Source organism: Micromys minutus (genome assembly GCF_963924665.1).
Source record: "Micromys minutus genome assembly, chromosome: 32".
In the NCBI taxonomy this organism is placed as follows: domain Eukaryota; kingdom Metazoa; phylum Chordata; class Mammalia; order Rodentia; family Muridae; genus Micromys; species Micromys minutus.
The window spans coordinates 7,200,434-7,227,383 of NC_137967.1; the positions used below are offsets into that span (position 1 = coordinate 7,200,434).

The 26,950-nt window shown below is 37.8% G+C and overlaps 2 protein-coding genes across 2 annotated transcripts in view; one reads left to right on the forward strand and one right to left on the reverse strand.

The window, feature by feature from the left end:
* The window catches only part of LOC308413999 (uncharacterized protein), a gene marked incomplete at both ends in the record, with an annotated part of 50,050 nt that extends 37,758 nt beyond the window's left edge, over positions 1-12,292 (forward strand). Inside the window, 5 exons of the mRNA XM_080909166.1 lie at positions 62-350; positions 2,019-2,831; positions 4,198-4,425; positions 10,313-10,436; positions 11,388-12,292. Of these exons, the coding sequence (XP_080765292.1) occupies positions 62-350; positions 2,019-2,831; positions 4,198-4,425; positions 10,313-10,436; positions 11,388-12,292 (2,359 nt within the window). The remainder of the gene's footprint in view (positions 1-61; positions 351-2,018; positions 2,832-4,197; positions 4,426-10,312; positions 10,437-11,387) is intronic.
* Positions 1-26,950, reverse strand: part of LOC308413593 (vomeronasal type-2 receptor 116-like) — a gene marked incomplete at both ends in the record, with an annotated part of 711,488 nt that overhangs the window by 316,322 nt on the left and 368,216 nt on the right. The window lies entirely within an intron of this gene.

Sequence of the window (26,950 nt, forward strand, 5' to 3'; positions counted from 1 at the left end):
ACTGAGTACAAGTGATCCTGCCTAGACATCTGTCCACAATAAACACTGTTCTCTTTTACAGAGAAACAACGAAACACCACAAATACGCTTTGGCATTAGCCTTTACAGTGGATGAAATCAACAGGAATCCTGACCTTTTACCTAATATGTCTTTGACTCTAAAATACACTTTGGGCCACTGTGATGGAAATACTATAACACCTCCACCACATGGACATGATGGAAAATATATTCATATGCCTAATTATGTATGTGATAAAGAAACTATGTGTTCATTTCTGCTTACAGGACCGGACTGGATCACATCCTTCAATTTGTGGTTAAACCTAGACATCTTCATATCTCCACGTGTGAGTTATCATAGGCCAAAAATTCTTGAAGTTGTTTCTCTCTTCGGGATTTTGATATCAATTAAGAACGTCAGTGGATGAGTCTGGATTCATGCTTATGCCAATCTATTCAGTTCCATGGTACTTACTGATCAGAGACATGATAGGCCTTTTGCTAGGGGCCACCTCCAGAAGTTGACAGATTCCAGAAATGTTGGATAGAGGAGGTCATGAAGAATTGAGTCTGGCTTGGTAGTAGAGAAAATCTTAGAACCCTGACAGACTGGCATTCAGAGTTTTATTCATAGAAATCTCAATGAGGAGAGATTGATTCAGTTGTTCCAAAACAAAGAGCATATTAATTCTATCTTTAGTATGTGTTATCTTGGTTATACATTTTGATTATTATTGGTAAACTGTAAAATAACAGAGTTATCATTTACAATTATCGATCACTTACACTCATGGAGCCGTTAAAAGTTAAGTGATCAGGAATAAACAATAATGGAACAGAATTATATTTACAAACATTTGCTCAATAAACCAACATTTAAGTATCTAGAGTATTTTTTTGCAATGACATGGCAGACTATTCTTAAACTGGAAGCTCATGACATTTCAGTGGCACTGATGGGGTGAAAATCTCCAGTGCAGTCTGCGGAGTTAGCCATTTTACTACCAGTGAATGTGTGAGTAACCATTAATGTTCTGAGTGTCAACTGTCCTTACACACGCTGGCAAAAATTTCAGTGACGTACTGGTATAGTTATTATAAGTAATTTTCTTTAATAATATAATGATTATTTCAAATGTTCATGGAAATTATTGCTATGTTTTTCCTTCTTTTTCTTTTTTTTCCTCATCATAAGATACAAGATTTCATAAGTGAAATTTTCTATGAGTGAAATGTTTGGTGGTTCTGATAGCTTGTTCTTTCATATTTTTCACATGATTATTTTTCCACCATTATAAAACACTTCATATGGAGGAAAGAACACCAGACAGTGTAACTTTGTTTCCGAATATTTTCCTCAAGAGTTACAATCTATGAGTCCTACATATTTGCCCTATAATTAGCTGGGTATTTAGTAGGAAGATTTTTAATCTGATCTGCTGCTACCATTTTAGGCTGGCAAAATATGTTTTCAATTTTAATTTATGCTGTTCTGCTTTTCACTTTCCTGAGGTGGGTACAAAGGCAAATATTCCCACAGCATTTTAGAGCCTTATCCTGAAATGGAGATCTCTGGCATCTTTATGGAGTTGCAAACTGTAGTACAAAAGATAAAAATATTTCTCCTAAATGCTAAAGCAGTGATATTCATAGAACTTTCCTCTTAAATATTAGAAGTATTTCTGGATTAAGGAATAATAAATGCCTTTTTAAAAATTAGTCAAATATTCCCATGTTGTAAATATATTAAAATCCCTCCAAACATTAAAAACACAGATATCGGGACAGAGGGTGAGGGATAGAGTAGCAGTTATCATACATGCAAAGACATTTCATTACTCCTTTGTTAGACAGCCATGCTTGCTGTTCCCATTAGATGTGTATGTGCCAGGATTCCACATTTGCTCATTTGAATCAGAGATGAGAGGACAAGTCACAGGTAATCACTGTTGGCAGGTAAATATTATCACAGGTTTTTATGTGCACTGCACCTCATGCAGCTCTCTGTGTTGTAGCTCCTTCAGCTGACTTATGGACCTTTCCATTCCATCTTCAGTGATAATGAACAATTTCCCTATCTCTATCAGATGGCCCCAAGCCACACATCTCTAGCATTGGCAATGGTCTCCTTCTTACTTTACTTCAACTGGAACTGGGTCGGACTTGTCATCACTCAAGATGATCAAGGCTATCAGTTTTTCTCAGAGATGAAAAAACAGAGTGAAAACAGGGGAATTTGCTTTGCCTTTGTGAACATAGTAAACTATGTTATGTCAGCTTATTACAAAACTGAAATGTACCACAAACAAATTTTGATGTCATCTACTAATGTTATTATCCTTCATGGGGACGCTGTGAGTATTATTGAATTGAGCTTCAGAATGTGGGAATCTCCAGTTGTACAGAGAATTTGGGTCACCACAAAAGAATTTAATTTCCCTACCAGTAAGAGAGACTTAACTCATGGCACATTCTATGGGACTCTTACTTTTCTGCCCCACCATGGTAAGATTTCTAGCTTTAAAAATTTTGTTCAGACATTGCACCATCCCAGGAGCAAACATTTATATCTAGTAATGCCAGATTGGAAGTACTTTACCAATGAATCCTCAGCATCTGACTGCAAAATACTAGAGAACTATACATCCAATATCTCACTAGAATGGCTAAAGGAACAGAAGTATAACATGGTCTTTAGTGATGGTAGTCATAACATATACAATGCTGTGTATGCCATGGCCCATGCACTCCATGAGAGGAATCTGCAACAGGTTGATAATCAGGCAACAGACAATGAGAAAGATGATGCCAATTATCCCTGCTTGAAGGTAGAGTTTCTTTTATTCTTGGTGTTTTCAATTGCATAGTTATTTAGAGGCTCTCAGATGCCCACACTTAATGAAATTGGAAATATTTTTTAAAATTATTAGGTTTCTGGATATTTTTCCTAACGAAAAAAGGAAGTAAAGTTACTGGTATAAATGTGAAGGGAAAACGAAGGTACAGGCTATCAATGAAATTTAGTGGTTTCATATAGAGCACCTGAATATCCATCTGCATACTGCTCTCATATTGGATATAAAGTCCTTCCTCTTGAAAATTCTCCATAATGGAAAGATATGTTTTTATTGTTAAGTGTCAATTACATGAAAATCATTTTGAGGAATGGTTTTTTATAGGTTTCTCCAGTGATTGTGCCCCCCCCCCCCCCCCCCCGTGTAGACTCTGGCAAACTACTTGGTTTTCTCAGAGTAAGAAAACAAGAAATAGTGTTGGTATTCAGTTTGGTCTATAGATATATGTGAATTTATTTTTCTCACTGTGTACATGTATATGTTTTACTCTGTCTGTGAATCTGTATATATACATGTTTTGTTTTGTATGTATATGTTTATCTCTTTATATGACTGTGGAATTAAAGAAGAATTTTTATGTATGATTTATTTTATAAGCATGTTTATATTTGTATGTTTTTTGGATTCATCAGAGTATATTTTCATGTGTACCAATTTATATATTTTATGTGTCTTTGTATGTATTTGTGTGTACTGTGTTGTTCATGTGTCTGCCTATATTTTTTGTGCTTTAATCGGCCTTCTCCTGCCATTTTGTCATTAAGTGTGAGCATAAATTTCTCTGTGTCTCAATATCATTATGGACTGGTGCTTCTATATTTACACCTCTCTCCATGTTGCAATGTCAATATGTGTTTGTGTATGTGATTGTGTGTATGTACGTGTGTTTGTGTGTGTGCCTGAGTTTGTAATTTGTGTTATTTTATATCTATATTTGTATTTGAGTGCATATATCTTTCTTTTTGCCAGATTGTTTACATAGATGTGTCAACATTTATATACATTTTTGTGTAAATAATTGTATAGCTGTATTATATGTGTGATTTGGAAAAGATGTGAGAGGTACTCTGTGTTATTGTGTGTGTGTGTGTATGTGTGTGTGTGAGTGTGTGTGTGTGTGTGCTGCATATCTATGTTTGGTTCTGCATTTATGTTTGCTTTTGTTTAACAGTCTTCCCTGAGAGAACTGAAATTCTTGGAATATTCTTATTTCATTTAATTTGCTTATGTTGTGATTTGTCTTTCATTCTTAAATGACATTGCTATTTCTATGTCATCATAACCCATTGTGTGCCTTTAAGGAACATATGTACAATATAGAATGATGCTTGTCTTTCAGATAAATTCCTTTCTGAGAAAGGCCAACTTTACTAATCCTCTAGGGGACAGAGTGATTATGAAACATAGAGTAATACTGCAGGAAGACTATGACATTTTTCACATTTGGAATTTCTCACAACACGTTGCATTTAAGGTGAAGATAGGAACGTTCAGCCCATATTTTCCACATGGACAACTCTTTCTCATATCTGCAGAAACAACTGAGTTGGCCACAGGAAGAAGAAGGGTGAGTATGTGTTACCTTATTGATTCAATATACACAGCAGTAAACATATTGAAATGAAATATTTTGTCAAATCAGGAACCCATTTCTAGGCTCCTGTATTAAGTTTGTCTGTTTAATTATTGATGTAATTTTACTAATTCTTTCAAGATTTCATACATGCATACAATATACCTTTGTCATATCAAAACAATTTTCTAAAATTTAACAATACAAATGCTTTAACCAATATTGAAATTCTTTCCTTTAAACTGAACAATATTCTCTTCCTTATTACACAGTAATCTCCTCCATTACCATAAACCTCTGGAACAGATGTTGTTCAGGGTGAGGTTAATGTTATAGTTATGAAATACTAAGAGTCCTGATTGCTAGCTGCTGTTTGTATACCAAAATGTTATCTCATATAATAGAGAGACACTTACAATATTCATTAATGAACACAATTACAAAAACTCATATTCACAGAAAATCAGTTTTAGATTAACTTGAAGAACTCCTTCACACTTGTCAGTAAGGTGAACCAAAGGTCAAAGGAACACACAGACAACACTAGAACTACAGACAGAGAAAGGACTATAAAACACATCAAAATCAGCAATAACGTCATCGAGACAAAAGTAACAAATAATTTTCAGCTATAATTGAATATTTTAGTAACGTTCCCTAAATGAAATCGAAACAACAAGGCTGACTTATTTTTTAGGACATTCTTTGATGCGTGCGGAGGATAGAGAAACTCAATCACATACAAGAGAAAAATTTCTCTTTATAAAAGAATGGGAAAATATAATGTACAATAACAGAGAATAAGGGAAATTAGAGAACAATAACTTTGATGATTATGTAAGAATCATCCTGACAAAAACACATACCATAGAAACAGAACATAGAACATAAACACAAGTCTCTGAGCAAAGAAAGAATTTATTCCAGGAATGCAAGTATGGTTCAACATTTTCAAATCCATTAAGTATAAAACACCACAGAACACAGAATTAATTTATTTTCCAAGAATATCCAGAAAGGAATTCTTTTCTTACCAGTTTGAAAGTTATTTCATTCTTTATGTGTGATTTTAAATATTTTTATGCAATATATGTTCATCACATTTCTCGCAATGGAATTTTTTGAAATAAATTATTATTTGTTCTAAAACAAAATGAATTTCAATAGAAAGCTGTTGTATTAAAATTCAACTTGCATTCAACAACTTCATAGAGAACTATTTCAAAATTTTTGTATATGTTGAGGCCTGTTTTGTGACCGATTGTATGTTCAGTTTTAAAGAAGGAACCATGATGTGGTAAGAAGAAGATATTTTCTTTTGTTTTTGGATAAAAGTGTATATATGTATATACCATATACATATTTGTTTATGTGTGTGTGTGTGTGTGTGTGTGTGTGTGTGTGTGTGTATTAAATCCATTTTGTTCATAACTTCTGTTAATTTCACTATGTCTCTGTTTAGTTTCTGTTTCCATGTTCAGTCTATTGATGATAGAAGGGTGTGAAAGTCTCCCACAGTACTGTGTGATGTGAAATGTGTTTTGAGTTTAAGTAAGATTTTTTATATGAATATAGGTGCCCTAAAATTTGAAACATAAATGTCAGAAATGAGAGTTCATCTTGGTGAATTTCTCTTTGATGAGTACACAATTTTCTTCCTTATCTTTTTTGATATCTTTTGGTTGAAAGTCAATTGTATTTGATATTAGAATGTTTACTTCAAGTTGTTTCTCGAGACCATTTGTTTGGAAATTGTTTTATACCATTTTTCTCTGAGGTAGTGTCTGTGTTTGTCATGGAGGTGGGTATCCTGTATGCAGAAAAATGCTGGGTGCTTTTTACCTGTCCAGTCTGTTGGTCTATGTCCTTTATTATGGAATTGAATCCATTGATATTGAGGGATATTAGGGACCAAAGATTGTTATTTTTGTTAATTCATATTGCTAGAGGTGGAGTTGTGTTTGTGTGGCTGTCTTCTTTTGTGCTAGTTGAAAGAAGACACTTTCTTGCCTATTCTAGGGTATAGTTTCTCTCCTTGTGTTGGTGTTTTCCAACTGTTATTTTTTGTATGCCTGGATTTTTGAAAGATATTGCGTGAATCTGGTTTTTTTATAAAATGTTTTTATTTCTTTTTTTTGTTTCATTAGATACTCTATTTACATTTGAGATGTTATATCTTTATACAGCCCGACTCACATCTACCTTCCCCTCCATATGCCTTCACAAAGGTGCACTCCCTCCTAATCACTGTCTCTACCCAATTCTTCAATTTCTTTCTTCTCAGACTTGAAGTTCTTGTCATACAGATCCTTCACTTGCTTGGTTAGGATAACCCCAAGGAATTTTATATTCTTTGTGGCTATTGTGAAAAGTGTCAGTTCCCTAATTCATTTCTCAGCCTGTTTATCTCTTAGAGGAGGAAGGAGGTTAATTTGCTTGAGTTAATTTTATGGAAGTTGTTTGCCAGTTTTAAAAGTTATCTGGTAAAATTTTGGGGAAAAAATTAAGTATACAATGAAATATTTTGCAAATACGGATATTTTGTCGTCTTCCTTTCCAGTGAGAATCCCTTTGATTTCTTTTTCTTGTCTAATTGCTCTGGCCAGAACTACCAGTACTATACTGAATAGTTAGTGTGAGAGTGGGCAGACATGTCTAGTACCTGACTTCAATTGGATTGCTTCATGTTATATGGCTTCAATTGCTTAGGCTATTTTGCTTTTGTCTTGACATCTGGTTCTTTGTGATTTTAGGTGATCTTGTTGTCACTTACTGGAGCCTCTCTCTCATGTGTTTCTGAGGGCCCATGGGCTCAGGAAGAAAATTGCTTCTGAGTGTTTGGCTCTTTGTAGATAGGTAATGAGTTTGGACTGCAGTGACTCCAATCTGTCTCCATGGGTTCAGGTTGGAGAGCTCTTGCAAGCTTCTCTTTGGGCTCAGCTTTGTGCAGGCAAGCCCTGAGTCTTGATAGCAGTCACACTGCCCTCTCCTTCCTTTCTTAATCTATTTTATTTGAGAGTTTTGCAGGAGATAGTTGCCTGGGCTGAACTTTGTATTCTTTTAGGATCTGTATGACATATTCTCAGTATCTTCCAGCTTTCATAGTCTCTGTTGGAGAGTTAGTGTAATTCTGATAGGTCTGCATTCATGAGTTACTTGACTTGTTTCCCTTAATGCTTTAAATATTCTTTCTTTGTTTTGTGCATTTTGTGTTTTGACTGTTATGGGAAGGGGACAATTTATTTTTGGGTCGAATCATTTTGGAGTTTTTTAGGTTTCTTTTATGTTTGTGTGCATCTCTTCTTTTTAGATTAGAGAAGTTTTTTTTCTGTAATATTTTTTAATATATTTACTGGCCATTTAGTTGGGCACCTTCACTCTCTTCTATATTTATTATCCGTGGGTTTGATTTTCTATTTGTGTTCTGGATTTCCTAGATACCTTGGGTTAGAACCATGTTGTATTTAATATTTTCTTTGACTGCTGTGTCAATGTTTTCTATGGTATATTCTGCTCCTGAGATTCTTTCTTCAATCTCCTGTATTCTTTTGGTGATGCTTCTCTCCATGACTCTTGATCTCTTTCCTAGGTTTTCTAAATCCAGGGCTGTCTCCCTTTGTAATATCTTTATTGTTTCTATTTTCATTTTTATATCCTGTATGGTTTTCCTCACTTTCTTCACCTGGTTGGTAGTTCTTTTCCCTGTATTCTCTGTGGGATTTGTGGTCTTGTGTGTATGTGTGGGTGTGCATGTGTGTGTGTGTGTGTGTGTGTGTGTGTATGAGAGTGTTTTCTCTTCAAGGGCTTCGAACTGCTTAACTGTGTATTTCTGTATTTCTTTAAGGGAGTTATTTATGGCCTTCTAAAACTCCTCTAACATCATCACGAGTTGTGATTTTAAATCAGAGTCTGGCTTTCCTGGTGTATTAGGGTATCCAGGACTTGCTGTGCTGTGGGAAACGGGGTTGTGATGATTCTGTTTGCCTAGTTTTCTGTGGCTTAGGTTCTTTGACTTGCTTCACACCATCTATTCACCTCTGCTGTTAACTGGTCTAGCTGATTCTGACAGTAGCTTGTCCCTTTATACTCCTGCGTGTCATCACTACTGCAGGACCTTTTCTCTCCCAACAGGTTCTGGGTAAAGAGAACTGAGGCACAGGTTCACTTCAGTGCACATAGTAAAAGTGATGGAAATCTGTCCCAAAATGCCTTTTGATTCCTCTGTTCTGAAGGTTCCAGGCAGGTCTCTCAGAGCAGACATTGTGGTCTTACCTGTGCTCTGAGGTGTGTCAGCACTCCTGGGAGTCCAGCTCCCTCCCAGCAGGATCTGAGTACAGAGAGCTGTATTACAGGGTCAGCTTCGAGTGAAAATTGAAACCAGAAGAAACCTGTCCCAGAATGCTCCTTGGTTCCTGTGTCCTTAGGGTCCATGTGGGTTCTTCTTGGGCCAGAAATTTGAGCAGAAGTGGTCTTTCCTGTGTTTTCAGATGTGTTAGCACTCTTGAGAGACCAGGTTTCTCCTAGTTGAGTCTGAGTACAGAGAGCTGTAGTACAGGTTCAGCTCCAGGCATGGACAGAAACCAGAAGGATCCTTTCCAGATGGTTCCTTCAGTTACTGTGTCCTGAGGTCTCCAGATGTGTCCATTAGAGCTGTAGTGGTGGTCTTCCTTGCTCTTTCAGGTGTGTGGCATAATTAGGAGACCAGCTTTTTTCCAGTGTGGTCTCTGTACAGAGAGCTGTAGCACAGGGTCAGCATTTTCTGTCCTCCAAGCTTGCATGCACACCTCTCAGAGCTCCTGGTAGAGACACAGGACCACTTGCACTGAGACATAAAACCACTTGTACTTCATGGGCTTCAGAATCCTCGCTCTATTCTATACATATTATTTTTACTTTTGATCTCATTTGTCCTGGATATTTTTGGTTTGAAGCTTTTTACAATCCCAATACTAGTTTGTTCAGAGTTAGAGAAACACAATAAAACAAGTAATAGAACATCAGGAAGACATAGTGTTATGCCAGTGTTTTTTTATAACTCATTCGACAGTACTATTTATAATACATACAGAGAATATTATTATCCATGAGCATCAGAGATAAAAGTCAGGTAGTTTTGTTGGTTCATGTTTGTATCCAAGCACTTTAGAGGCAGAGGTCTGAAAATCTCTATCTCTCTCATAGTAGTCTGCCATATATTGTGAATCCAAACCATCCCTAGGTTATATGTTCATAATTTGTAATGCTAATTTATTCCAGATAATACTTTTTACCTGTGATTTAGGGGCATATTTTTCAGTTTTGAATGTTTTCAGAGAGTAACTTGCTACTATGTTGCTTTAAGTAAACTTTGGTCATGAGCAATATGAGGAGGAATAGGTGATTTGTCAAATGGCTTATAGTCATAGAAACACAAGGGTGCATATCTAGACACAAGCACTAAAGCATAGATGTTAATAGAACACTACTTACTGGTTCTACTGGCCACAGTGAATAAGGCATCTCCTTATCAACTACCAATTAAGAGAATGCTTCAAAGTTATGAGGACAGGTAGTGTTGGATGGGAAAATGTTTCAAAGTCCGGTCTGTTCACAATACTTAGTGCCAAATTGAAAATAATTAACCTAAAAACATCAGGTTGTAATCTCTGTAGATTTTGCACACAGCTCACTATCAGCTCTTTTTCCTGAGTTAGTAGGTGTTCAGAAACTATCCAGCATTTCTTGAGTGTATCTCCAATATTCATGTGGTCATTAAACAGACAAGGTGAACTCTCCCAGTTACTGTACATGAAATAATCTTATTGACAAACTAATGTGCTAATATAAAACATATAGAAACAGCTAAAACTCATTATCCACATCTGTCTAATTTCATTTTCAGATGCCCTCCTCTGTGTGCAGTGCAGATTGTAGTCCTGGATCAAAAAGAATATGGAAGGAGGGAATGGCAGCCTGCTGTTTTCTTTGCAGCCCTTGTGGTGTAAATGAAATTTCTAATGAGACAAGTGAGTGTTTGCTGCTCTGATAAATCCTGCAAAGATATATTCCTCTTGCATCACACTGAAAAAATGAAGTCAACTAAAAGCAAATGAAGTATAAAATATATAATGTTTTAAATTATATATGTATATATATATATATATACATATACATATATATATATATATATATATATATATATATATATAGAGAGAGAGAGAGAGAGAGAGAGCATTAATAAAACTCTGCCAAAAAGATACAAAAAAAAAACAAAACAAACAAACAAAAAACACACATACCTAGTTCCTTAACTTACACCCTGACTCTTTTCAACCTAATGGGGGATTACATTTTCACAAAGAAATACTTTAGAAAATAAATCTGATATTTGAGGCAGTCCTCCTCAAGCACTATAATTAACCTATTTTAAAACTACATATATTTCCTGTTTTAGTCACAATATTTTCAAAACATAATTTAGTCCTATTACATTTATTTTTCTGTCTTTCATAAGATTATGCACAACATGTACATATAGGAGCCCCAAAATACCAAAACTACTATATAGTATAGTTGACAAAGTCATGAGACTGCTAGGTACAAAACACACGTTCTCTGTAAGATTAAGATGGAAGGATAAAGTATTTGCAAATTTGTGAGAAACTGCTGTGAAAAACTACTTGAAAATCTTCTGGATATCAACATAGAACCAACACAAGCTTAGAAAAACTTAGCATTCTGATAACATAATAAATTATACAATCAACAAGTTAAATAGATAAAGAATTGCTCTGTTTGATATTCACTTAAATTTTTATGAAAATTAAAATTTAAAACAATACTGTGAAACAAGTCTTTCAAATGTATTCTCATTATCAAAGGCAGCATTGCAAGCCTTCTCTCAACACCCTCACTTGAAATACCCTGCCGATAAAATTCCTAAAGCAGCACTAACCTAACTTTCCTTTGCACATCAGATATGGATCAGTGTGTGAATTGTCCACAAGGCCACTATGCCAACACACAACACAACAAATGCCTTCAGAAAGATGTGATCTTTCTAAGCTATGAAGACCCCTTGGGGATGGCTCTTGCCTTACTAGCCTTCTGTCTGTCTGCATTCACAGCTCTGGTACTTTGGGTCTTTGTGAAGCACCATGACACTCCTATTGTGAAGGCCAATAACAGAATCCTCAGCTACCTATTGCTCGTGTCACTCATGTGCTGTTTTCTGTGCTCCTTTTTCTTCATTGGCCATCCTAACAGAGTAACCTGTATCTTACAGCAAATCACCTTTGGCATTGTATTCACTGTGGCTGTTTCCACAGTTCTGGCCAAAACAGTAACTGTGATTCTGGCATTCAAAGTCACAGACCCAGGAAGGAAGTTGAGAAACTTCCTGGTATCAGGGACTCCCAACTACATTATTCCCATATGTTCCCTATTTCAGTGTATTCTGTGTACAACCTGGATAGCAGTTTCTCCTCCCTTTGTTGATACTGATGAGCACTCTGAGCATGGCCAAATCATCATTGTGTGCAACAAGGGCTCAGTTACTGCATTCTACTTTGTCCTGGGATACTTGGCCTGCCTGGCCCTTGGAAGCTTCACTGTGGCTTTCTTGGCCAAGAATCTGCCTGACACATTCAATGAAGCCAAGTTCTTGACCTTCAGCATGCTAGTGTTCTGCAGTGTCTGGGTCACCTTCCTTCCTGTCTACCATAGCACCAAGGGCAAGGTCATGGTTGCTGTGGAGATCTTCTCCATCTTGGCATCTAGTGCAGGGATGCTTGGATGTATCTTTGCACCCAAGATCTACATCATTTTAGTGAGACCAGACAGAAATTGTATACAAAAGATCAGGGAGAAATCATATTTCTGAACAAATATTTCAACAATCTGTCAATTGTAAAGTTGGAACCTACCCTCCACATATTGGGTTTCATTGCATGTATCTAGTTTAGAATCCCTCTCATGGTTCCTCTAGTAATGTCTGGAGATATCATATCTGCTTATCTTGTGTGTACTGTTCATAAATTCTTATACTCATTTACTTGCTTAGTGTCCTCTGGGAGAACTGAAATTCTTAAATTATTTTTTATAACTTTATTTAATGAAGAGAGATACATGTACAGATTTTTTAAGGCATTTGGAAATTCTTTTAGAGATTTGATAACATGCATTGAAATCCCACTATTTACCATAAGCATAAAGTACATGTAACAGAATGTGACATGAAAACAGTCAGAGTCTTCATGGTGTGTATAGATTAAACATAATGATCCTTGAATACCCAAAATTGGCACAATGCTATATTCCTAGCTTTTGTGTTATTAATGTTTTAAGGTCTAGGTGTACCACACTCTGAGAGGGTGCTGTACACTTGTTTTTTTCCTAAGAAGGACTGAGACTTTCACTATTTGGCCTTTGTTATTCTTGAGCTTCATATGGCCTGCTTTCTGTGGCTAGTATCTAATTATCAGTGACTGCATATTATATCTGTTCTTTTGTGCCTGGGATGATATTCTCTATATACATCCATTTTCTTACGAATTTCATAAAGTCATTGTTTCTGATAGCTGAGTAGTATTCCATTGTGTAAATATACCACAATCTCTGTATCCATTCATCTACTGAAGGACATCTTGTTTCTTTTGTGTATCAGAATAGAAGATCCAGAATGAACCATCATACATATGGTCACTTGATTTTTGACAAAGGGGCTAAAAATATTCAATGGAAATAGGACAGCCTCTTCAACAAATGGTGTTGGCTCAACTGGCAGTCAACATGCAAAGATTGAAAATAGACCCTTTTCTATGTCCTTGTACAAAGCTCAAGTGCAAATGGATCAAAGATCTCCACTTAAAACCAAGTACACTGAAATTCTTAGAAGAGAAAGTGGGGGAAACCTTAGAACACATAGGCACAGGGGAAAATTTGCTGAACAGAACACCAATGGCTTGTTCTCTAAGACCAAGGATCAAGAAATGGGACTTAATGAGATTGCAAATTCTCAAATCATTATTACAATTTTAGTCATCATGTTGCTTTCATGGAGATTTTCCCTCATATTAACTTCCATAAAAGGTGATATAGCTGTTAAATCTACGAGCTCTCATAGAAAGTAGGTTCGAGGACAGACCTGGCTTATCATAGAAATAATCTCTCAAATCAATCAATAAATAAGATAAACTAAAGAATCAACAAAGATGAAATCAGAACACATTCACTGGCTTCAAGTAGGAATACATACATGACAGAATACTACCTGTGTTTTCACTGCTCTTCAAGATTGTCTAAGGAGGAAATATGCTTTTTCTACTCCCAAATACAAGCATATTATATCCAACAATGGACAGAAGCTGGGGACCACTGCATTCAAATTAGGGATAATTGGTAGAAGGTGAGGATGAGGGTGTCCCTAGGCGAGGACCTGCTGTCTCAACTAACCTTGACAGCCAAGAGTTCTCAGACACTGAAACAGCCAGTAAGCATGTACCAGCTGATATGAGGCCCCTGATCATATGCAGTATAGGACCGCCTGGTCTGGCCTCAGTGAGAGCAGACACACCTAAGCCCCTAGAGACTTGATTCCCAAGAGATTGGGAAAGTCTGAGGTTTGGAGAGAAGAGATATCTTCTTGGAGATGGGAGAGGAAGTAAGGATTGAGGTAGGGGATGTGGAAGAATCAGGCCGTGAACCATTTAGGGGAATAACAATCGAACTATAAAATATATATTAAAGAATAATAAAATAAAATGAGCTTGTAGATAATTCAACCTGCTATTATACTGTAGTTATAGAAGGGATTGGTAAAACAACTGATATTTGCAAAATCCCAATTTTTCTCATAGACTGCCTCCAGTGTGCCCAGCCAGTGGCACAGATTCATTCCAGTGTGAACATGCACTGAGAGCAAACCCGAGGCACTGGCTCTGCAACCACTCCATCAACACCCAGAGATAGCCCAGCGCCCTGAGCTCAGAAACACACAATCACAAGGAAAGCTCAATTCCCAGATGAGAAAACACACTCAGGATCACTGGACTTCTGCCACACTCCACGTCACAGTTGAGGCCACAACATATTTACCAACACTCAGCATAGCTGGGACCCCCACAGGATCCATGGAAACACAAACCCTCACACAGCCAGAGGTATGAGTCCCTTCTAACTTCCACCTGGGCCCTGAGAAAACCTAGAGCTCCGGCTTCCCACCCACTCTTACAATACTCAGAGAAAGCTTTACTCTCAGGAGATCAGATAAAACAGAATCTCAGGAACTTCTTTACAGCAGAATATTGGGATCCTAGAGACAGCTTGACTCCCAGGAACTAACACACAGATCTCAGAATCACGGGATAGAAGAATCACAGGTTCAGAGACAGCTGCACTATGAGTAGATCTGATACAACCAGGATCACAAAGGGGTCAGGTTCCTGTCAGAGAAAGGCTAGATAAAACCAGATATAACCTGATGTGAGAGGTGTGCTCCAAAACCTAAGCAACAGAAACAAAGGCTACTTAACATAATCAGAACCCAGTTCTCAGCTACAGCATGAACTTGATACCACATCATATCATAAAAGTCAAGATTCAGATTTATGTTCATATCTCAGGATGATGAGAGAGGACTTTAGTAAGGATATAAATAATTCCCTTAAAGAAATAAAATGTAGGTAGATACCCTTAAAGGTCAAAGTTCTTAAAGAAGAAACACAAAAATCCCTAAATGAATCCCAAGAAAACACAAACAAAGTGTTAATGGAATTGAACAAAATCATTCAGGTTATTAAATTAGAAATAGAAACAATAAAGAAATCACCAAGGGAGACAACCCTGGAGATTGAAAACCTAGGAAAGAGATCAAAAGTAATAGATTCAAACATCAACAACAGAATACAAGAAATAAAAGGGAGCATCTCAGGTGCAGAAGACTCCACAGAAAACATTGACACAACAGTCAGAGAAAATGCAGGTTACAAACAGTTTTCTTAGTTCCTGGACTGCCTGGTATCCTTTGCAAATCTCTGCTTTATTGGGCAGCCTAGGCACTGGAACACAGGTGAAGTCACTAAGTGCTGGGTCACTGAAGTTTCTGCCTCCCAGTGGCACCAGAGGGTGTTTCCATGGAAATTACTGATTAGAAAAGAACTGATTGCCCTGGATGAACTCCCAGTTACCCAGAAATCACTCAAACAACCAAAGAAAAACAAAACAAACAAACAAACAAAAAGACAATAGGCTTCTCCCTTTTTCCTGAACGAGGTGTAAAACCCATCAAGTTCTCCCAGTTCATCAGACACAGTACCCATTTACCAGAACCCAGAAACCAAAAGGAGCTTAGTGCTTTTCTCCAAGTCTGCAGTTCATTCGAATGCATTTCCCAGAGACCCTGGATCAGGTGGGTCAGCCCACCTTTCGATTATCCCGAAAAAAAGGCGATTTGGGCCAGTTATCTCCTTATGTGCCTCCCTGTTACTCTTGAGATTTACAGGAAACAAACTCAACTGTTTCGGTCCAAATTTAAAGCAATCGTTTATTAAATATTAAGTACTGACCAAGAGATGGACCCGAGCCAGAAAAATCCTCGGAAGTTCCCAGATACAATATCCCGCGGTCACGTGTTGCAAGGATTTATGCAAGAATTAATTTAGCCACTGAACTTTCCCATAAGGGCTTGTTCACTCAAAGAACTACAATTCCCAGCATGCCGGGAAGTTACCTTGTTGATGGTCAGGTGATGCTTCCAAGTTAATTTGGGAACAACGCAGAAAAGATTGGTTTACATTACAGAACCAACCACACTTTCACAGCTTTGTGGTGGGGGTGCCTAATGAGTGAAGGAAAGGGAGTTCAAACAAGCTCCGGTATCCCCAAATTAGTGAGCGCAGGGTCACTGTTCACAAAGAAGAGGAGAAGGCGACTGAGCAGCCTGAGCTGAGGAGGTGGGTTCTTCTCAGTGCTGGATGGAAGGGCCGTGAGCTGGACCTGTCAGTCAGAAAAGGAGGCGGGATCTTCCGGTTACCTAGCTACAGCTTCAGCACTGTGGTGTAGCAGAGCATGTTTGAAAAGTTGTATTTCCCTGAGCCCTACTACCCAGTGATGTGAGGGAAGCTCTGGAGAGCTCCTAATTCGCACGTGGTGAGTGCAGGGTCACTGCCTACAGAAGGAAGGAGCAAGCACGTGTGCAGAGGGAGCTGGTATGGTGGGGTCCCAGGGTCTGTGAGCTGTGGCCAGAAGTGGCTGCCTGTTCCTTCCCTTTTTGTCCTGGTTAATCCCTGAACCCAGCAGTGGGCTCTGAATAACTTCCCTATGAGGGCAGCATCTGCTCAGAGCATCTTGCACAGAGACTTGTGTGTAGAAACACGCTTAGGAGGATGTCAGTTTCAGAGAGGCCTCATTTCTCTTCTAAAAGTTACTAACCCCCCTGTCATTTAACCTTAAGGGGTAAGACCGATCTGCAGTTAATCTTGGAGAGGCTGTAAAAGGCATCTCATGTGGGTAGCACTCCAGGATTAAACTGTGGAGTAGAAGAGTTGGGTTGATGATGTCAAGGATTTACCATTCCTCAGGAGATAGTTAGCAACACCAAGTAAAACTTAGCTGAGGGAGGAACGCCTCCTAAACACCCCACAGATAAGCCATATGTCAGCCAGACCTGTTAGAGGTTAGGATGCTAGGATACATATATTTGTTCAGTAGGACTGTCCAGAAAGTTTGCTCCAAATCATAAGAAAGGAGACTGCTCTGATCTACAACCAGCCACTTGGCCCTTCCTCATATCAAAGAACCAGCCTCTAACATCAGCAAGGTTATAATTTAAATCCAATGGCTAAGCATATTGGCCTTTGAATCTATTGGCTAGCAAGCATGTGACAGGCCATGGGACCAGAGGGTCAGGTAATCACCTTCATACCACTCAGATATTGCAGAATGTACACACACTGAATAGGTGATATGTGGTATGTCCAAACCTTCTTTTTAATAAGGAAATAGTCCACAGTAAAGCTGCTGTTGCTCATACACTTGTCTAAATTTGCTAAGGTCAGTGAGAGGGGAAGTTTGTGAGAGTGAAGAATGTTATTGGGGAGAAACCTTAATCCCAACAGTTCATGTCTGAGGAACAAAATCAAGCTGTGTGAATACAAGGTGGAAACCCTTTATTTGTTAATTTTTAATAAGTATATCATAAGTCTTCCTGGATACAGGCCATATGAGCACAGGGACATTGAGAGAAGCAGAGAATCTCCTTTTCTTTGAGGGACTAGATGTTATATGGTACTCCCCACTTGTAGAAGACTTTCTGAATATGATGCTAGTTTCTAACCACATTATTTTTCAACTTCATTTGGAATACAACCACAAATTTTTACTGTAGAAAATGCCTATGAGCATTTGAGTGTGGATATTTTTTTGTCCTTCCCTTTTCAAATGCAGTATGACTCAAAGTGTAAGAAAATTTATGAACTTAAATAGAGTGTTAAATCTGTAAATTCTTGTAGTTTTCTTTAAATATTTGGAAAGATTCATTTAGAAAATGTCTGGTATAAATGTGAGCCACATAATAAATGCTGTCACCATCACAGGTATCTCTAAGGATGGAGAACAACCCACAGTGAAGGGAAAACCAGTATTGTAAACAATGTTATAAACCCTTAAGATCTATTTCTACTTAAGAATTAGACCAAAATATTAAAATTAATTCACTCAGATTAAAAAGATCCATGAGTGTAATGAATGTGATAAAACTTTTACATTTTCCAATTATCATTGCAGGCATGAAAGAAGTCATGCTGGAGAGAAACGCTACGAAAATGCACAGTGTGATAAAGCCTTCACATATCACAGTCACTTTCAAAAGCATGAGAGATTTTATACTGGAGAGAAGCCCTCTGAAGGCTTTCAGCAGAGTGAAGCCCTTGCATGTCACAGCAGTGTCCAAATACATGAAAGAACAGATGCTGGAGAGAAACCCTACAAATGTAATGAATGTGATAAAGCCTTTGCACAACACCAGTATCTTCCTATCCATGAAAGAACACATTCTGGAGAGAAACCCTATGAATGTCATCATTTGCACATAAGTGTACTCTGTACTTACGTAAAAGAACTCATACTGGAGAAAAACGTTATGAATATAATCAATGTGTTAAAGCCTTTGCACGGTGCCAGTATCTTCAAACATATAAATTAATACATACTGGAGAGAAACCCTTCAAATGTAATCAGTGTGATAAAGCCTATACATGACTGAGTTATCTCACTTTCACAGGCTTTAGGGGGGTGCCTAGTGAGTGAATTAAAGGGACTTCAAACAATATCTGGTTTCCCTGACTTAGTGAGTTCAGAGTCACGGTTCACGAAGGGGAGGAGCAGGCGGCTGAGCAGCCTGAGCTGAGGAGGTGGGTTCTTCTCAGTACTGGATGGGAAGACAGACTGTAGGCTATTGCAAGACAGGTCCAACTGCTACCGAAATGCAAACCTCTGTGTCTCTCGAAAAGGTCTGCTACAGTACTGGAAGCCATGACCTGGAATCACTATGCTCACTCTACCCTTAGGGAGGCGCTCATGTAACTCAAGAATCAGTGGCCAATCAGGGCTTTGAGGTGGATCTGTCAGTCAGAATAGGAGGCGGGATCATCCGGGTGCCTATCTGCAGCTTTATCACTGTAGTGTAGCAGAGCAAGTGTGAAAAGTTCTGTTTTGAGCAGAGATCCAGGGACACAGGCCTAGTGAGACCACACTGTGAGTAGCTGCATCTCAGAGAGGTCTGGGCCAAGCGTGCAGAAAGTGTGCCAACCCCCCACCCCCAGTGGTTCAGGTGAGCAGGAACTTTGCTGTAGGGACTCTGTTGCCACCCAGAGGGCCCAGGCTTGTGGAACAAAAGCTCAGGCCATTTGGCACTGGGTACAGTGGACATCCAGGGATGCAGGCCTGGTCAGACCGCCTTGAGAGTAGGCAGGACACGGGTTCTGGGCCGAGTGCAGGGAAAGCGCCCCCCCCCCCAAATTGGTTCAAAGGAGCAGGAACTCTGCCATAGAAACTCGATTTCTAACCAGGGGGTTAAGCATGCAGAAAAAAGGCTCAGGACATTTGACAACGGGAACAGCCGAGATCCAGGGACACAGGCCAGGTACACAGGAGAAACTGGAAACAATCACTGACAATAAGAACTCGTATAAGCACAGACAACAAGATGGCAAGAGGAAAATAAAAGAACTTACCCAATGGAAATGAAGACAACCTGGCAACACCACAACCTAGCTCTTTCATCACAACAAACAGCAGAATGCCAAACACTCCAGAAAAAGAAGACTCAGACCCGATATCATACGTCAAGATGATTATAGAAATCCTTAAACAAGAACAGGAGGAAAAGCATAAAGAAATAGAAGCTTTTAAAGAGGAAACAAGAAAAACACTCAAAGAAATCAAAGAATTAGAACAAAATAGAAACATAGAGATGAAGGAATTGAAGAAGGAATTTAAAATGGAAATGGGAATAATAAAACACTAAAAGAGACAACTCTGGAGGTAGAAAACCTAAAACAGAAATCAGTAGTCACAGATACAAGTATCTTCAACAGACTACAAGAGATGGAAAAGAGAATCTCAGGTGCCGAAGAGAACATAGAAAACACAGACAAAACAGTCAGAGAAGATGCAAAAGCCAAAAAAGCTCCTAAGCCAAAATATCCAGGAGGTCCAGGGCACAATGAGAAGACCAAACATAAGAATAATCGGAATAGAAGATCTTGAAGAATGTCAACTAAGAGGACCAGTGAATATATTCAGCAAAATCATAAAAGAAAACTTCTCTACCATTAAGAATGAGGTGACTGATCAGCCACCTGGACCAGCAGTTTGCAAAGGTTAAGGCCTGGTGAGTAGGAGATCTGAGCAGCCAGGAGGCAGAGAGATTTCTTCAAGTGCGCACAGAAAGCCCACCCCTGCCCTTGCTGATCCAGGGAACAGGAACCCAGCATTGGGACCTCTGTTCCCACCCGGTGGCTTTTGGGCGCAGAACAGGGCTCGGACCATCTGCCACCTGGACCAGTAGAGATCCAGGGACACAGACAAGGTACAAGGTAAAGACAAGAACATATCACTGACAACAAGATGGAAAGAGGAAAGCAAAAGAGTATATCCCAAGGAAACCAATACAACCTGGCAACACCAGAACCCAGCTCTCCCATCACAGCAAACATTGGAATGCCAAGCACTCCAGAAAAAGAAGACGCAGACCTAAAATCATACCTCAAGACGATGATAGGGATCCTTAAACAAGAACAAGAAAAAAAGCAAAAAGAATCAGAAGCTTTTAAAGAGGAAACAAGAAAATCACTCAAAGAACTCAAAGAACTAGAGGAAAACAGAACCAAATAGATGAAGGAATAGAAGAAGGAATTAAAAACGGAAATTGACACAATTAAGAAAACACAAAAGAGATAAACCTAGAGGTAGAACACCTACAAAAGAAATCAGAAGTCACAGAAGCAATTTCAAATAGACTACAAGAGATGGAAGAGAGAATCTCGGGGGCCGAAGACAACATTGTAAACATAGACAAAACAGCCTGAGAAGATGCAAAAACCAAAAAGCTCTTAACCCAAAATGTCCAGGAGATCCAGGACACAATGAGAAGACCAAACCTAAGGATAATAGGAATAGAAGAGGGAGAAGAATATCTACTAAGAGGCACAGTAAATATCTTCAACAAAATTGTAGAAGAAAACTTCCCTACCCTTAAGAATGAGATGACCAGGAGCATAAAGAAAGCCTTCAGAACTCCAAATAGGTTGAACCAGAAAAGAAATACCTCCCGACACATAGTAGTCAAAACACCAAGTGCCCAAAGCAAAGAAAGAATACTAAAATCAGTAAAGGAAAAAGGTCAGGTAACATATAAAGGCAGACCAATCAGAATCATACCCGATTTTTCAACAGAGAGTATGAAAGCTAGAAGAGCCTGGTAAGAAATCATGCAGACCCTAAGAGAGCACAAGTGCCACCCCAAGCTGCTATACCCAGTAAAACTATCAATCACCATATATGGAGAGATGAAGATATTTCAAGACAAATCTAAATTTACACAATATCTGACCACAAACCCAGCACTACAACGAATTATAGGTGGAACACCCAATACAATGAGGGGAACTACATCCTAGTATAAATAAGAAAACTCCTAAGCAAGAAAACCAAAGGAAGAAAGAGACACATACACAACCTACAAAAGCAATAATAGCAGAAAACAGAAACCACTATTCCTTGATATCTATTAACATAAATGGTCTCCACTCCCTAATAAAGAGACATAGGCTATCAGACTGTATACATAAACAAAACCCAGCATTTGGCTGCATACAGGAAATTCATCTCAGAGACAAAGACAGACACTATCTCAGAGTAAAAGGTTGGGAAAAAAGCTTCCAAGCAAAGAGCCCAAAGAAGCAAGCTGGAATGGCTACTCTAATATCTAATGAAGCAAATTTCCAACCAAAAATAATCAAAAATATAAAGAAGAACACTTTTTTACTCATTACAGGAGAAATCTGTCAAGAGGAACTCTCAATCTTTAACATATATGCTCCAAATACAGAAGCAACCATATTCATAAAAGAAACCCTAATAAAGCTCAAAAATGCATTTCACCCCACACAATAATAGTGGGAGTCTTAATACCCCACTCTCACCATTGGACAAATCATGGAAACAGAAACTGAAAAAGACACTGTAAAACTAGCAGAGACTATGAACCAACTGGAATTAATAGATATCTACAGAACATATCATCCTAAAGTAAAAGAATACACCTTATTCTCAGCACTCCATGGCACCTTCTCAAAAACTGACCACATAATTGGAAGAAGAATGAGCCTCAACCGATATAAAAAGATTGAAATACTCCCATGCATCCTCTCAGATCACCATGGTCTAAGGCTGGTCTTTAACAACAAAAAAGACAACAAAAACTTAGATACACATGGAAACTAAACAACACTCTGTTAAAAGATAGCAGGGTCATAGAAGAAATAAAGAAAGAAATTAAGGATTTTCTAGAATTTAATGAAAATGAAAATACAACATACCCAAACCTATGGGATGCAATGAAATCAGTAATGAGAGGAAAACTCATAGCCCTGAGTGATTCAAAATAAATAAATAAAAAAAAAAAAAAAAAAAAAAAAAAACTGAAGAGAGCATATATCAGCAACTTAACAGCACAGCTAAAATCTCTAGAACAAAAGGAAGCAGATACACCCAAGAGGGGTAGATGGCAAGAAATAATGAGACTCAGGGCAGAAATAGACCAAATAAAAACAAAAAGAACCATCGAAAGAATCAACAAAACCAAGAGCTGGTTCATTGAGAAAATCAACAAGATTGATAAACCCCTAGCCAGACTAACAAGAGGGCAAAGAGAGAGTATGCAAATTAACAAAATCAGAATGGAAAGTGGAGACATAACAACTGAAACTGAGGAAATTCAGGAAATCATCAGATCCTACTACAAAAGCCTATACTCCACACAGTTGGAAAATCTGGAGGAAATGGATACAAGATCCTAAAGTTAAACCAGGACCAGGTAAATTATCTACATAATCCTATAACACCTAAAGAAATAGAAGAAGTCATCAAAAGCCTCCCAAACAAAAAAGCCCAGGTCCAGACGTGTTCAGTGCAGAATTATATCAGACATTTATTGTGGACATAACACCAATATTCTCCAAACTATTCCACAAGATAGAATCAGATGGAATACAACCTAACTCATTTTTGATGCTACAAAAACCCTTGTTCCTAAACCACACAAAGACCCTACAAAGAAAGAGAACTTCAGACCAATCTCACTTATGAACATTGATGCAAAAATACTCAAAAACATCCTTGCTAAACGAATCCAAGAACACATCAAAACGATCATTCACCATGACCAAGTAGGCTTCATCCCTGGTATGCAGGAATGGTTTAATATAAGGAAATTCATCAATATAATCTACCATATAAACAAACTCAAAGAACAAAATCATGTGGTCATCTCACTAGATGCTGAAAAAACATTTGACAAAATTCAACACCCCTTCATGTTAAAAGTCCTGGAAAAAACAGGAATCTAAGGTCCATACCTAAACATAATATAAGCAATATACAGCAAACCAACAGCCAACATCAAACTTAATGGTAGGAATCTTGAAGCAATCCCACTAGGACTCAGCTAGGCTGCCCACTCTCCCCCTACCTATTCAACATAGTACTGGAAGTCCTGGATGGAGCAATTAGACAGCAAAAGGTCATCAAGGGGATACAAATCAGAAAGGAAGAAATAAAAAAAAATCACTCTTTGCAGATGACATGATAGTGTACTTAAGTGATCCCACAAATTCCACCAGAGAACTCTTACAGCTGATAAACAAGTTCAGCAAATTGGCTGGATACAAAAGTAACTCAAACAAATCAGTAGCCTTCCTATATTCAAAGGACAAATATGTGGAGAAAGAAAATAGGGAAAAGTTCCCCTTCACAACAGTCACAAAAACTATGATATACATTGGTGTGACTCTAACTACGCAAGTGAAGGACGTGTATGACAAGAACTACTAACCTCTAAAGAAGGAAATCGAGGAAGATCTCAGAAAATGGAAAGATCTCCCATGCTCATGGATGGGAAAGATCAACATTTAAAAAATGGCCATCCTACCAAAAGCAATCTACAGATTCAATGCAATCCCCATCAAAATTCCAACCCAGTTTTCATTAAGTTGGAAAGATCAATGTGCAATTTCATCTGGAATACAAAAGACCTAGAAAAGCGAAATCCATCCTCAACAACAAGAAAACATCAGCAGGAATCACTATCCCTGACTTCAAGCTATATTACAAGGCAATTGTGCTGAAAATTGCATGGTACTGGTACAGAAATAGACACATGGAACAATTGAATAGAATAGAAGATCCAGAAATGAGCCCTCATGTATATGGTCAACTGATTTTTGACAAAGGCACCGTAAACATTCAATGGAAAAAGGATAGTCTATTCAACAGACGGTGCTGGTCCAACTGGCACTCAGCATGCAGAATAATGAAAATAGACCCTTTTTTATCTCCTTGTACAAAGCTCAAGTGTAAGTGGATCAAAGATCTCCACATTAAACCAGATACACTGAAATTATTAGATGAGGAAATAGGGAAACCCTTAGAACACATAGGCACAGGAGAAAATTTCCTGAACAAAACACCAATGGCTCAAGCTCTAAGGTCAAAGATTAACAAATGGGACTTAATGAGATTGCAAAGTTTCTGTAAGGCTAAAGATATTGTCAAAAAACCAAAACGGCAGCCAACAGAATTTGAAAAGATCTTTACCAACTCCACATCACATAGAGGCCTAATATCCAAGGTATACAAAGAACTCAAAAAGCTAGACACCAGAGAATCAAACAGCCCTATTAAAAAAAATGGTTACAGAGCTAAACAAAACGTTCCAAATTGAGGAATATCAAATGGCTGAGAAACATCTAAAGAAGTGCTCAACATGCTTAGCCATCAGGGAAATGCAAATCAAAACAAACCTGAAATTCCACATCACACAAGCCAAATTGGACAAGATCCAAAACTCAGATGACAGCAGATGTTGGAGTGATTGTGGAGAAAGAGGAACACTTCTCCACTGTTGGTGGGGTTGAAAACTGATACAACCACTCTGGAACTCAGTCTGGCGATTCCTCAGAAAATTGGACATAGTACTATCTGAAGATCCAGCTATTCCACTTCTGGGCATATACCCCAGAAACACTCCAATATACAACAAAGATAAATGCACCACAATGTTCATAGCAGCTCTATTTATAATAGCCAGAAGCTGGAAAGAACCCAGATGTCCTTCAGTAGATGAATGGATAGAAAAATTGTGGTACATTTACAGAATCGAGAACTACTCAGCTATCAAAAACAATGACTTAACCAAATTCTTAAGAAAATAAATGCATCTAGAGAATATCATACTGAGTGAGATAACCCAGTAACAGAAGAACAGACATAATATGAAGTCACTGATATTGGGATGCTAACCCCAGAGGCTCAGACTGCCCCAGAAACACCTCACCGACTGTGTGAAATTCAAGAAAAAAAGAAAACAAAACAAAAAAGAAAATAACAAACAAACAAACAAACAAACCCCGTCATGCTCAATCCTTGCACACCAAGAAAACATTGACTAATTCCGGTTTAGCTCCTTTTTTACATGTACTTTTTGCTCATTGTAACTAGTAAGACCTTAATGCAGAGTATCAAACCTTAAAAAAAAAGAAAAAAAAGCCAAGCACTGACACAATTGTATTTGTATACATTTATGCAAAAATGTTTAAAAATTTTTTCTTTTATCTTTGTTTTTTTAAAATTAAGTTGAAAAAACAAAAAAAATAAATAAAAAGGAAAGTTTAATTGACAAAAAAAAAAATAAGATGAGTTATCTATAAACTAACCCCCAACAAGTAACAGGATAGAAGTCATTATCACTTCCTTTAATTTGCTTCCAGGATTACCCTCAAAGAAAAGTGTCAGCTCCTGACAGCCCCACAAGACATTTCCAGGCTGTCCTTGGTTGTTAATTTTCAGGGAAAAACATGCTTTGTGCAGTTATTACCAGGACTATAGATTGCTTGTCTCATATGTTAGATGTAAAATTTATCTATGTGCTGATTGTTCTCTATTTTATTGATATAATTCCCACTCTCAGCTAAACATCACTATTCAAATAAAATGCTTTGTGTGTATTTCCATTAAAAAAAAAAGGAATGAGATTACCATGAGCATGAAAGAAGCTTACAGAACTCCAAATAGAGTGGACCAGAAAAGAAATTCCTCCGGACATTTAATAGTCAAAACGCCAAGTGCCCATAGCAAAGAAAGAGTACTAGAAGCAGTAAGGGAAAAAGATCATGTAACATATAAAGGCAGAGCAATCAGAATCAAACCTAACTTCTTAACAGAGACTATGAAAGCTAGAATAACTGGACAGACATCATGCTGACCCTAAGAGAATACAAGTAAATTATTGGTGAAAAACAAAATACAAGGAGGTAAACTACACCCTAGTAAAAACAATAAAATAACTAAGCAAGAAAACCAAAAGAAGACAGTCATACAGGCACAATTCTACTTCTAAAAGCAAAAATAGAAGGAAACAGCAACCACTACTCCTTACTCTCTGTTAACATAAATGGACTCGATTCGCCAATGAAAAGGTATAGGCTACCAGACTGGATACATAAACAGAATCCAGCATATTGCTGCATACAGAACAACTCATCTCAGAGACAAAGACAGACACTATCTCAGAGTAAAACGTTGTTAAAAAAAACACAAAAAACCTTCCAAAAAAACTTTCCCAATAAGCAAGCTGGAGTGGACATTCTAATTTCAAATAAAGTAGATTATCAACCAAAAGTTACCAAGAAAAGACAAGAAAGGACAATTTTTTAAAATTACAGGAATAAATTTGTCAGGAGGAACTCTCAATCCTTAACATATG